This window comes from Acipenser ruthenus, chromosome 2 (assembly GCF_902713425.1).
Source record: "Acipenser ruthenus chromosome 2, fAciRut3.2 maternal haplotype, whole genome shotgun sequence".
Taxonomy (NCBI): Eukaryota; Metazoa; Chordata; class Actinopteri; order Acipenseriformes; family Acipenseridae; genus Acipenser; species Acipenser ruthenus.
In genome coordinates, this window is record NC_081190.1 from 36,074,995 (window position 1) to 36,089,610 (window position 14,616).

The 14,616-nt window shown below is 37.1% G+C and overlaps 1 protein-coding gene across 3 annotated transcripts in view; it reads left to right on the top strand.

Moving 5' to 3' along the window:
- LOC117408791 (netrin receptor DCC-like) overlaps positions 1–14,616 on the top strand; it is a 278,589-nt gene that overhangs the window by 251,812 nt on the left and 12,161 nt on the right. For 2 of the 3 annotated variants that reach the window (XM_058995095.1, XM_058995112.1), the window contains exons 22-27: positions 1,026–1,091; positions 6,152–6,314; positions 8,524–8,747; positions 9,101–9,217; positions 9,963–10,118; positions 11,664–11,882. In XM_058995095.1, coding sequence (XP_058851078.1) covers positions 1,026–1,091; positions 6,152–6,314; positions 8,524–8,747; positions 9,101–9,217; positions 9,963–10,118; positions 11,664–11,882 — 945 coding nt within the window. The remainder of the gene's footprint in view (positions 1–1,025; positions 1,092–6,151; positions 6,315–8,523; positions 8,748–9,100; positions 9,218–9,962; positions 10,119–11,663; positions 11,883–14,616) is intronic. The other variant, XM_058995102.1, reaches the window with a different exon arrangement.

Below are 14,616 nucleotides of genomic sequence, written 5' to 3' on the forward strand. Positions count from 1 at the left end.
AAATATGGATTTGTATGATCAACACATGTGTGATAAGTAATATTTTTGCTGTCATTTTAGCTTTTTAAAATGGATTATGGTATTTTTTAAAGTGACGATTGTATTAGAAAAGGAAACTTATTCAGCTTCCAGTAACCTCATTCCTGTTAACTCATTCCTTGCCCATTCTAAATATGTATAGATTTAATACGCCATGAATTGCAATAGAATTACACTGTTAAACACATGCATAACCATTTATTATTATTATTATTATTATTATTTATTTCTTAGTCGACGCCCTTATCCAGGGCGACTTACAACTGTTACAAGATATCACATTATTTTTACATAGCGACAAATTAAATTAAAGGGCTAAATGTCCTGAGTAATCGCAAAGTCAAATTGCGTTATACACATTATTCATGTACAGACATTTCTACCCAAAAGAGGCCACATGAAATTGAGTTTTTATTTAGTCCAGTCATGAGGCTGATGGATGGGGCTACTTGACACACTTCTCCAGGCAAGACAACATTATTTCTTCGTTCTGCAGGCTGCTTAATGTATTTTTTTTTCCTTTTTTCAAAAACGTTTTTAATACTAATGTAACTGGAAGTGAAGATTTTCCCCACCCCTACCAAAGATATGTTGTGTCTCCATCAGAGCCTCTTAAAATACAATTTTATATATAAAACCTACCCCTGGAGAATCAATTGAAGTGCAACCACCATTCAGCACTCTATAAAATGAAAACTGCAGACATGTTATCATGAAAAAGTGTACACACTCATGGGGCATGGCGGTGTTATGCAGTTCAAAAAGACTGTAGCCTTGCCATTCCCAGTCAATGTCATATATAATTGTGATGAACACCTTTAATTAAACAAAGTTCAGTTTCAAACTGAGCTGTTTCAAAGTCGGTGCTAAGACGAATAAGATAATGGTCTCTTCCTGCATTTCAGGAAAGCTCTTTTTCTCTCAGGTAAAGGATGTCATTCTGATTCCTTTAATGTCTTCTCTCTGAAATACCTTCTGCTCCTTAGGTCGTCATGGAGACGGAGGGTACTGGCCATCTGACACCAATCTGATAGATAGGAGCAGCCTTAACGGTAAGCACTGGGACCTAATTAAACCCTAACTTTTGATAGCATACAGTTGCAGGGAATACATGCTTTTCTCTGGCATCATTGGGCTCCATTCTCAGCAGTGTTTGTTTAAGGATGCCGAGTCCAAAGGTTAATGTTACGGAACATGTGTAATAGTACAGTTACAAATATAAAATAAGAACGTTTATGCAAATATTGGTGGCCTACGTTAGTTCATTCTAGTTCTTAAAGGTATGTAAGATTTAGAATGTCAATAGGATCACAGGCACTTTGCATCCCATTATTTACTGTTTTCACACAAGCCTCCTGCTTGTGTTTCAGTTTGCGTTCTATGATTTTAAACTGACCTGTGTTTGACAGATATTACCCTTACCACCAAATGCATAACATTACCACATACTACTTAAAAAAATAATAATAATAAATTAAAAAATACTGGATCATGCAGAGCCACCTTGGGGATGGGCGAAGGAAGAAAGAGATACTGGAAAGTACTGTACATTGTAAAAACTGTACAGGACATGGGGCAGAGTTAAAATCCTGGACAGTCCAATCAGATATTGGACCCTTGGCATGCAGATATGCATGCTTAACCAATATATGCTTAGTTAATGTTCTTCAGGTTTTTCATACAAAATATAAGTTTAAAAGCATTTGGTAGCACCTGTACAATAAATTATATACCATTTGTATAAAACACCATTATTATAAAATGGTTTATTATGTAAAAAAAACATTCCCTAATTCCCTCCACAAACTAGATCCACAATCCAATTAGCTGTATATATTTGGCTCTAGAAAAACAAGTGCTGTGAAAAGGAGAGGCCTACAAAATAGCTAAGCTGAATTGATTTGAACACAAACACTATACAGTATATGTACGTTCTCTGACCCCATCCCCCGCCTCCAGTCTCACAACAGGAGTTCCTGTAGCTAGGCCAATGCTAGTGATCAAAAGACCCCATAAACGCAACCAAAAGGCTGGTAATAAGTACAGACTCCTCCACCCTGGAATAAGCAATACAAAATGTTTCACAGTGTGAGTTTGTTGTTTTTCTCTCCTAATCCCTCGCTCTCTATTTGCGAAAGCTTCCTGCTGGGAAATACATTTGAATTAAACGTGACCCATAATCACAGAAACAGAGAACAATAGGGCCTTGTAGAGACAAAAGATTAATTACATCTGATCACGTCCAACTGGGCTTCAGATGTACCGTCAGGGCTTCTTTTTAACCTAATGGACTTTGGTGGTGCTTTAGTGCTATTGAGCTTAATAAAGACACAAAGCACTTGAGGTATCACACAAAACCCTGATGGGAAAGGCAACGTTATTGCAAGCAGACCACGGGAATCATTCAAGTAGATTGATTGCCTATTGAACTGGAGAAACAGATAAGATCTTGAATGTAAAGCTCAGTAACACACAGCTACCCATAGAGTGCAGCTGCATAATTAACAGACATCAACAAAACGAATATGTGTTGCCTCTAAAAAACATATTCCCCCACGCCTACTGGACTTTCAAGTATAATGGCATTTAAAAAATCAATTAGCCACCATTCAGGATTATAAACATCCTGCAGCAATGCCAGTTGTCTGTATTGCAGCAACAGCAGCACAAAGGGAGGCTTATGAAACAGAAGGTGTAGTACAGTGTTTATCCTGCTGCTTGGAACAACTTAAAAATTATTATAAAATAAAAGTTCTGATGCTGATGAATGACTAATTTAAACCTTTACCTTTGGTTTTGTAATATGTTAAATATATACATTAAATGTGATATTGCAGTTACGTACCCTTTAATCTGTGTTTACATTTGAAGACCTTGAAATAGACTTCTAGTCGAAACTTTTGCCATCGGATTGCCATCAGAAAGTTTTAGTTTAAGTATGATTACACTGGATTTCATACAAGAAGTTAATCATCTCCTCTTCAGACCCTAGGTAAATTAGTTTGGAAAGAATATGATGTCAACGGGACCAGAGGTAGAAAAGACTGAGAATCCCAATTTTTAAGCTAAAGTGCCACTAGAGATGTAAAATTCTCACCATCCAATTATAGACCTGGCCCAAGCCCTGATAATATCAGAATCCAAGGTGACTTCCTCCACCCAAATCAAAGATTTCATACTCTGCCATTAGTTGGCAAAATCCAACAATAAAGCAAATGTTGACATCCAATTTTGTGAAAAATGATAACAAAGGTGTGGCAGTCTGGCTCGCAGTGGTGAGGGTGATGACGTCACGGACCAGGAAGTAACTGAATCACAAACAGTGGATGGGCGGGTGAAGCTGAGTGCAGTAGCACTCAGCGTATTTATTAACAAACAAAATATTAAACAAACCAACAAAACACAAAACAAAAGGGCACGAGGGCCAAACGAATGAACAAACAAACAAGTAAGTGACGTGCTGGGTAATCCAGCACGTTTTAGCAATTGTTTTCCAAATGTGGCTTTCTCTCCTCTCTCCGCTCTCCCGTACTCTCCTCTACACTCTCAACCCCAAATGCAGAGAGCTGCAGGTTTATATACTCTGGCCGAGGGATTTAACTAGTTGGTAATTATCTTATTATCCCCCGGCCAGAGTCTGCACGCGTTTGGTAAGGATGCATGACTGTCAGCTATTTAAGTAATCAGTAGCTGATCAGCCATGCATCCTCACGGGGTTTTTAAATAATAATAAAAGACGCGGCGCTTTTACCCGCGCCGCAAACAAAAATACAAATAATAATAAATAGGGGCGGGACACTCCGCCACAAAAGGAAATAAATATAGAATGTTCTAATCCCTCAATGTATTACTGTATAAGCACTGCACAATAATACAATCCAGAACAGTCTGTTTTGAAAGCTGAAGGCAATTTTAATAATAGCTTGTAGTCTGCAGGTTGTATGGGACATGGTTTGGGGATTTTTCTCATCGGAAAATGAATAATCCTGTACCATATTCCTATCTTTTCTTATATTTGTAGGAAACTCAAAAAAGCCTGTCACTGTCAGTGTTATTTATGATTGAAAAGATGAAAATAAAATCTGAGAATCCTTAATTCTCCAAATCGGTGTACAGGATTTCTCCATCAAGGTCCATTCTGATTCTTTGAATCGGTAAAGTGTCATTTTTATGCCAAGCTATCTTTACATACCTAATCGCGTTTTCTCTTTTTTATGTTGAAGAGGTAAACGGGTCGTATAGTGGCTATAAAATAGATACTGCGTTAATTTGCTGCTCCATTGCTCCCCTGCAACCAGACTTTGGTCCGGCACAGATTACAGTGGATTAAAACCAGCAACTAGATATTTATCTTCTAAAACTAAATGAAGTCTGGCAGACTCAGATACTCCATTTTGTCCCAGGTTATATTATTAACCCTAAAAAGTCTTCCCAGCACTAGCTCAGATTGCCTACTGGAATTGAAAGCCAGAAAGGATAAACAGTTATCACTGGTTAAGCGTTTATTTGTCGGTCAACAAAGACATCCAAACATAAAATGTTTGGTTTGGTAAAATGCAGGTTTGTCTTCATAGGGAAGGATCCTAAGGCTCCAATAACGATGGACAGGACTGCTCATCACCTTTTAGAACGTTGTCCATATTTTTTTAAGTGAATAAAAACCTAAATGTGTTTCTGTTTGCTGTGCTGTAGTTCATTTTACTGTATGTCATAGAAACAGGCCAAACTGGGTATGATTTTATATTTTCCGATTTGAATGTGCCAGAGCTAACATGTTTATTGTATACAAATTGATGGTTGGAGAATAGGAGGAGTGTTGCTTTTCTTTTGTTATGATGAAGTTGAATTGATGGGATGCATTGAGACTACAATGCACTATGCTGTTACTTGACCTTGGGGATATCCAGTAATAGCCTAGAAACTTTGAAACGTAACAGTCATTTCTCACGTTTAGCAGCAACAATGAAAAGGACAAGCTGATGCATATGGTCAGCATTGTATGGAAAAGGCACGCTATGATTTTAGGAAAATGAAGAAACCTGAAACAAACAGAGCAATTTTGTAGTTTGATTCAACTATTAAGATGAATCTGTATAAATACTTATGGTTATTCCATAAATCAGCATTTTCCTGGAACCCCTTTTCCCAGCTAAAAGTTCATTAAGGTGAGCCCAATTTTGTGACAGGATTCTAGTTTTCAAGTGTGCATTAACTGCTTAACTAACGTTCATTGTCTGATGTTTTTCAATACTATTTATTTATTTATTCTTCACGCATGTTGTCTTTTCTTACCAAACCTCTTAAGAAATTAACCTATCGGGTATAATCTAAAACAATGAGGTATAATGATGTTTATGACCTGAACAGCACACTTACAATAAAAAATGTTTAATCTGAAAAGACAGATTTCATTATGCATAAATAAATAAACACATTATTTTGATCATATTAGCTAAAGGCTGCGACAAGTGAAGATTGATATTGGAATGCAAATGATTATTTATTTGAAACTGTCTTTTTACACAATAACATTTTGTTTAAAACTGAGGAAAGCACCCAGAGGCCTGCAGTAATGAGTCATGCTGGTCCACTAAATTGCAATGTAGAATTACACTTGCTGTAGTTGACGTCAATATACTATAATTACACCAGGAGGAGTGACACTTTTAGAATGCCAATTATCTTAAAGTAAGAAATGCTAATTGTTTTGTCTTTATGAAGAAGTTGTTGAATTGATAGGAGACTGTGTGGTCCAGTGGTTAAAGAAAAGGGCTTGTAACCAGGAGGTCCCCAGTTCAAATCCCACCTTAGCCACTGACTCATTGTGTGACCCTGAGCAAGTCACCTAACCTCCTTGTGCTCCGTCTTTTGGGTGAGACGTAGTTGTAAGTGACTCTGCAGCTGATGCATAGTTCACACACCCTAGTCTCTGTAAGTCACCTTGGATAAAGGTGTCTGCTAAATAAACACATAATTTAAATAAGTCAACACGTTACATTTTATTTCCAAATAAAAAATAAATGTCTGTTTTGACAGCCTGCTTTCCCATTGTACTGTCTTGTGAATGACCTGCTACAGTATCTTACAGGATTTTTGTTTCTTTTTGTCCCAGAGCCTCCCATTGGTCAGATCCACCCTCCTCATGGCAGCGTGACCCCTCAGAAGAACAGCAACCTGCTGGTTATCATCGTGGTCTCAGTGGGCGCTGTCACTGTGGTGGTTGTGGTTATCGTGGCTGTCATTTGTACACGCCGCTCGTCAGCACAGCAAAGGAAGTAAGTCACTGTGAATTTTTGTTTGTAATAATTAAGATGCTGGGTTTGCTCAGCATGTACTATTCCTATGTAGGACAAAAAGCATTTTTTACTGCTAGGAAAAAATATACTTTTCCTTATAACAGCAGAGAGTGTTGCCTATTGCAGTCTGAGGTCAAAAGTATGTTGCACATTTCTTCTTTTATCAATTGTTTGCCAGTGTTTGCAAGATGTTTGAGAGAGCTCTTCCATTTTTCACTCCTGAGTTAAATGTATTTGAGCATCACTGAAGTTTCAATGAGGAATCCAAACAGTCTTTGGATTCCTACCATGCACCTTATTTGTCTTATAATTTGTGAGGTTGGCTTAACGTCACAAACTTACAATGCTGAAAAATCTTTAAAACAAAGGCTTGAAATTCAAAACAGCTTTTTTGTTTGTTTGTTCCAGTGTTTGGTTATTTTTGTTTTGAGTTAATAAAAGTGCGAAACAGCGTTTAAACCGCAGATCTCCCGCTTCTGTGTCTCCCTTTGGATGGTAACCAGGCTTGCCACTATGCTACCCTTTCACAGGCTGTTAAATATGTCCACATGCTTGATATACACCCCCTGAGAGCTACTGTGGTTAACTTAGGTACTGTACATGAAAGAGTGTGTTAAGAGAAGCTGTAATAGCAGTGGGATGTGGCTCAGTGAATATGAATCCATGCTAAAATAGGTTTTTACAGTTTGTCACTTTGCCCTTCTGAGAGAGGATGCGTTGTTCATATCATAAGCCAGGACCTCCCAGAGCTGAGATTCCTCATTAATATCAGCTTACAGTATGTTGCTCACGTGAGAGATGGTTGTGTTTATTAAGAAAAAAAAGAAGGAAAGAAAGAAAAGAAAAAAATACTTAACTGACTAGCATGGGAAAGGCTGCATAATTGTAGATAATTACCTCAAAGATGATACATGACAAATACTTCAGAGCTTTGTGTTTAGTTTGACTAATTTGACAACGAGCTTGCTGGAAATAGCATGTTGTGCAATGGAGGCTAATGGGAATCCAAGACCACCATCATATACATGTACCAAAAGAAGTGTCATTGTTTTTGTGTAAGAGTCTGAAGCAGATGTGGTACTTAACAAGAACACCCCAGAGCAGAGTACAGCATTGATATACAAGGAATGTACAAAGGGATACTTTGTTATAAAGTATATTCAAAATGAAATACACCAGATCTTGTACCCAAACCTGTTTTTTTTTTTTTTCTAGAAAGAGTATCTGTGTTTGTTTAATGCATTTTGAACAGATATTTATGACAGGATATGAAGAAGGTGAATATCAGAATCATATCTATACATAGAACTCCCATATTCCCTTCTTTTCAGAATGTAATGAATTGTTCAGTTTTCTGTTGACACAGCTTATCGTATTAGCAATACAAAATATAAAGAGTAAAAATAAGAATGCCACCCTAGAGATAGTTAAATCCTTTCTGTATCTCCTAACGTGTTGCTAAAATACAACACAATGCGACACAACATCTCATTTTCAGTAAAAACCACTGCAGGGATATGAAAAACACCCTAAGAATACTAGTGATATTGAAATGCTTCTAGCATTTAATTATGGAAAATAACATCATGAACTAAGGAGAAAGGTATTAGCGTCATCAAAAATATTATTAGTAAATTAGAAAATGCATTCTTTCCACAGACAGGTATTGTTTAGTCTTGGCATACATATTTTGAGATCCCTTTACTATAGAAGTAGTATTACAGAATGAGTATTTAAAAAACACAAATACATATTCACTTATAAAGCAATCTTATTCATAGTTAAGGATGTAAATCCATTTTCTTTTTCCTTTTATATGAATTCCCTAGGCCATTTAAAATTTTTAATTATAAAAATGTGTTTCTTTTGACCCACTGAAACAATAGCTGTATATGCTGCATTTTTAAATGGTAAAATTAGCATTTGAAAGAACAGTAGTAAATGCTACATTATATAACCTCGAATTGATAAATTAAATAATTTGTTCTAATTTGATGTTTCTGTAAATGACCATTCAGCCTGCCATACACACTTTCAACCCAGAAAACACAATATGAGTCTTGTTTCTAACTGGTCATGAAATAGTTTGTCAAGAGAAGTTATAATAGTGCTGGGATGTGGCATGCACATCCTGTCAAGGAGTATGTGGTCCCAGACATTTGTCAACACATTGTTCTTTTTCCCCTAGGAAACGTGCCACCCACAGCACAGGCAAGAGAAAAGGCAGCCAGAAAGATCTTAGGCCCCCGGATCTGTGGATCCACCACGAGGAGATGGAGCTGAAGAACATTGAGAAGCCCTCGGGTTCCGATCCCTCAAGCCGTGATTCGCCCTTGCAGGGCTGTCAGGACATCACGCCTGTCAGTCACAGCCAATCAGAGAGCCAGATGGGCAGCAAGAGCAGTCACTCAGGTAAAGATGATGCCAGATCTATTATTCCAACAGGGAAATTTACTGATGAGCATTCATTTAAATTATTTGTATTTCTTATTAGAAAACAATTCAGTACCATCAGCCAATCTGGACCATGAGTATTTTAGTATTGCCTGAGGCCTTATACTATCCTCACAGAAAAGGCAGTGGGATACATACATAAATACATACTGTATATACATACATACATACATACATACATACATTTCAAACAGCATTAACGCAAGAAAGAGCCTGTTTATGGCAAAGACTGTACCCCTTTTTTGTTGTGGCTGCCTGTTTGCAGCAATGTGTCTAATTGGCTGTGCCTCTCGGCTGGTTCTCTCCCAAAGGTCTGGATGCGGACGAGGTGGCCAGCAGTATCTCCACACTGGAGCGCTCCCTTGCTGCCCGCAGAGCTACACGCACCAAGCTAATGATCCCCATGGACTCCCAGCCTAGCAACACACGTAAGTAACATATCTAACCCCCTGCCACAGTACAGCAAGCCAGGTGCATTGTAAACCAACTGGGTAACACTTTAGATTACAGGGCAAAAAAAGTTCCAGAGACCCCTGTGATTAGCTAATACAAGTGCATTGTGCTGCTAATTCAAGGTTTGATTAATCACTTCATGTATTCCTTATATGTAAACCATAAATGAGAAATATTTATCAGAAACGTTTGAACTGAGAGTCGCAGCAACCCCCTGCTCAGAAAATAAAAAACACATTTTCAGACTTCTAAGAACACTGCTCTAACAGAGCCCCCAAAGCAAGTACTGAAATCAGGCTGTGATGCTTTACTGTGAGCGAAACTGATGTACAGTAATTGTACACCCATCCCTAGTGGAAAGAGATTGAGGGGGGGTTGTTTTTTGAAGTGGGTCATTCCAGTCATTGATTGCAAAGTATTAAGCAGGGTTGGCTAATGTAGGCTCTTACCTTTAACAGCAGACATACTGCAGAGCTCTCTCTTTTTTTGCATGTCTGAGTAAAGATTAAACCCAGAATGTGCCTAGGCAGTAAATGGTACAATTACGAGAATGGATCATGCTAGTGTTACTGTGTAAGGTCTCTAGCTATTAATGTGTCTCATAGTGTATTTTCTGTGCCTGTGACATAAGTCTGCATTTACAGTAGTAATAATTCATTGAACAATTTAATTTAAAACATGTTACAATGCTTGGCTAATGATATACACATTTTTTTTCAGCCATTGTAAGTGCCATACCCGTGCCAACATTAGAAAGTGCCCAGTACCCAGGAATCCTGCCTTCGCCCACCTGTGGGTACCCGCACCCACAGTTCACGCTTCGCCCAGTGCCATTCCCCACGCTCACCGTTGATCGAAGCTACGCGTCAGGTAGAAGTCAGTACACAAACCTGATTTCGCAAATTTTCTACCGTCAAATTCCTAGTACAGAATGTAGGATAGCTTTTATAGATATTAGTTAAATATTGTATGGTAAAGTGTAAGTAGCTTCAGATGTAATTGTATATGTTTTTTTTTATTATTATTTCTACCTTTTCGTATGATGTTTACAATCGTAGTTGCCGAACCTTTTCAATAATTCCTGATTAAAAGAAAATCACATGGATCATACTATTACCAGTACTGTAGACCAGTTGTGGCCACCAGCATCAAGGTGACTGCATCATATAATACAGGAAAAATATTATATGAAATATTGGAGCAACAGAACTCAGAACCACACAGGATGATTGTAAATGTCATAAAAATGTTAAGAGAAGGGTAAAAAAAAAAAAACGGTATTCTTTAACTGTATAAACGTGTTTCCTTTGTTGTTATTTTTAAAAACATACCACTGTCACACTTGCCATCTGGGTCTGAATAGTTTAACTAATTGCTAGCAAGAACAAGTGGTGTGTATCTCATAGCAACAGTCTTTTAAAACACTGAATTTTCAGAGCACTTGAAGAACCATTTGTCTCCATTAGTTTTGTATTTAATTGCCTCTTTTAAAAGCATGAATACCTTTTTTTATTAGCCAAGCCAAACTGTTTTTCTGAACCAATAATATCAATTCATATGATTTATACAATCTGAGAAGTAATGAAATTAGAGGTAGATTTACAGTCTGTTTTTGAGAATAGCTCTTTCTTTAATGTTTTATGTTCCATCCAAATAGAACTGAAATAAAATGTATTGTCCTAGTAGTTTATTACCATTAACCTTTTTTAAATACACTATGTCTTTGTCATTCAGTTATATGCTAGCCTTGAGTGGTATTATAGGATGGTTGTTGGATTTGTATTATAATTCCCTTGGTGATTGCTGTTTGGGATGAGCCCCATATCAGACAGTAGTACTGTATGTGCATCTCACCTCTACTCTCTTCTATCCACATGTGTCCTACCTGTATTCTGTACTGTATTGTTGGTTTTAACAGCTGTTATTACCTAGAAGCTCAATTTCATATTTTTATCCTTCAACTTGAAGCATGTTTTTTTTTTTCAACCATTAAACTAACAATACCTTTTTTTAAAGTTGCATAAAAGCAAATATAAAAAGGAAAAATACATTTAAATGTGTGTTTTTAATCATATTCGTGCTTTCATCAAAAGGAAGCAGGGTTATAGGTGGTCTGAGGTAGAAAAAGGTCAATACTGAAATAAGGTTCATAAGCGGTTCCATATTGGGTCAATATCTTTGATCAAAATCGAACTCAATCATTCGACACACTGGAATCCAACAACAAGGGGTTTTCAATTTCCATGAAACAAGCAGGTATGTAGGTTAGCATTACCTTGCTGTAAGCCTTATGTCCTGTCTTTAAGTAACAATGTCCCTGTTCATTTGAGTACTTATCAGATGTACGGTGACTCTGCTGCTCCTGGCTGACATGCAGTAAATTAACAAGTGTATAAATAATCCTCTCTTCTATTCTCCCAGCGATAGCAGAGGGCACTGCGTCACACTCCCAGCATCAGTCTCTGCTCGCCCAGACGCAGTCAGAACATGCAGTCACTGAGGAGGTACCCAGCAGAACTATCCCCACAGCCTGCGTTCGTCCCACTCACCCTCTCCGCAGCTTCACCAACCCCTTGCTACCTCCCCCCATGAGCGCCATTGACCCCAAAGTCCCCTACACACCACTTCTGTCTCAGACAGGTAAGAGACACAATTCATGAGAATTAAATAACAACTCCCTTGGGTTTCTACTGTGTAACAATTTCTTTTCATATCTTTACATACATTGTGAGCTGTTAAGGGTCTTACTAAACTGCTTTAGCTACTTCACTAAGCATTGTTTCCCTAACCGTGTTAAGCATTGGAATGTGGAAGCATTACAAGATCAGTAGTCTCCCTCATAACATAAATGCTTTAAAACAGAAAGGTATTAATTGTGGTGGTTAGATGTAAGAAAGAAGAGTAATAGTTAAGAAATTCTTAGTTGATCAAATACAACATCTAAATATGCAGAGACAATTTCAAAATCCTATAGCATCAACATTTGTCAGGAGTGTACAGTTTAGGTATTAGCATGCTGCTCACTGCTCATTATGGCTAAGAAACCATTAAAATCCACTAGGCCCTATTTTGAAGGAAGTGCAAAGAAAATCTTCAGAGAAATGAACATATTTTATCTGTATAAACAACTCAGAAGACTTGCCTGCTCCCTCATGTCACAAAGTGGTTTTGTGCTTGAGTTTTACTTTCAGTTTATTCCTCTCAGAATATGTACCATTGTCTCTTTGCTTCGAAATAGGTCTTAAAGGTATCAAAAACTACAACTATAAATTGAGATGCCGTTGTGCATTGTGTGTTTTGAAGTTGCAGATGTGGAAACAAACACAATAAAGAAGAAATAAATGTATGTTTATACAATTCTTTGTTTTCTTGTATTGGCTGCAAAAAGAAAAAAAATAAGCTATTCACCAAACCCACTCCACCAAATAGAAGAATGAAAACCATTTAAGGAAGGACTAAAAATATATGATGAAGTATTGAACAGTGTTCATCAAAGATTTGACATAAAGTCTATACAAAGCCAGTGCATAACTTTTCCTCTCATAACTAAAGGTTATCTTTTAGTTGTTGGTTATGATGTATTGCATTTGCTGTGAAGCCAGTTGGTGCAGCAGAGAATAGGATGCTGACCACTTTAAAGTAGCTTTTCTCTATTTCTTTGCCACTATTATATATGTATCTTAGCCTTATCGTGCCACTATTACAGGATATATCTGAAAATCCCCATATGTGCATTACAGTCTTTTCAATCTTCCATATATCAATATGTCATGACGACTAGAAAAGCACTTCATTGTGCTGTAAAATTGAGTTTGATTTTTTGCTCAATACAAATTGTGACGTGTCCAAATTCAGAGGTTTGTTTTGTTAGGCTACAAGCAACCGGTAAAATAAACTTGTGGTTGTGCAATTCCTGCTTGCCAGTTGTTGCTGCTAATAGCAGTATTTCACAGCTGCAGTACACATAAATCATCATACGTTTGTAATTGCCAGTCAGTTCATAGATTGTCAGAAGTCATAATATGTTCCTTAACTGTCAGAGCCATAGGTCATGAAGATGATGGACAGGTTTAATGAGTGGGCTGAGGGTTCCATTTCTCCTCAATTACAGCAGCTGGAGCACATTGCAGGTCTGTTGGATATAAAAGAGAATATAATATGTTAGCTGGATCATAACTTGTATAACAGGCTGCTTACATTACAACTGGTAGACCAAACAATGATGGATGAACACTGTGGTATACCTTATTGAAAATTCAATAACAAAAAACTAATAAGCACTAATGACAAAAAAAATAATTTGTGAATTGATAACCCAGACATGGCCAAGGATGTCAGAGCAGAAAAATACACTGACGAGATTAAGGGGAACATTGATATGAACCATGGAAGTTAGAAGCAGAATTAAAGTGAAGGTGTCTTTCGGAATCGGGTCTGCAGGTACTGTAGTAGCAGTAGGTATTCATTCTGCAACAGATGTATTGAATTTGATTCCAACTCGACACTTACAGATACCATATATGTTTTAGCATGGCTTTTAGTGCTAGCATGTGAAAACAGTCAATGGTGTTTGTCTGAATTCAGCACATTTACCACATATACTGCAGTCAGCTAGCACTACTTCCAGCATTCCAGATAAGGTTTTGGGTCTGGGAGTAACTTACCCTCTAATTTTAACACTGAGAGAGTAAAATGTATTTTCAGGGGGTAAAATGAACCAATAATATAAATTCATATGATTTATACAATCTGAGAAGTAATGAAATTAGAGGTAGATTTACAGTCTGTTTTTGAGAATAGCTCTTTCTTTAATGTTTTATGTTCCATCCAAATAGAACTGAAATAAAATGTATTGTCCTAGTAGTTTATTACCATTAACCTTTTTTAAATACACTGTGTCTTTGTCATTCAGTTATATACTAGCCTTGAGTGGTATTATAGGATGGTTGTATTATAATTCCCTTGGTGATTGCTGTTTGTGTTCTCTATCAGCTTGGGATGAGCCCCATATCAGACAGTAGTACTGTATGTGCATCTCACCTCTACTCTCTTCTATCCACATGTGTCCTGCCTGTATTCTGTACTGTACTTGTTGGTTTTAACAGCTGTTATTACCTAGAAGCTCAATTTCATATTTTTATCCTTCAACTTGAAGCATGTTTTTTTTTTTTTTTTTTCAACCATTAAACTAACAATACCTTTTTTTAAAGTTGCATAAAAGCAAATATAAAAAGGAAAATACATTTAAATGTGTGTTTTTAATCATATTCGTGCTTTCATCAAAAGGAAGCAGGGTTATAGTTGGTCTGAGGTAGAAAAAGGTCAATACTGAAATAAGGTTCATATTGGGTCAATATCTTTGATCAAAATCGAA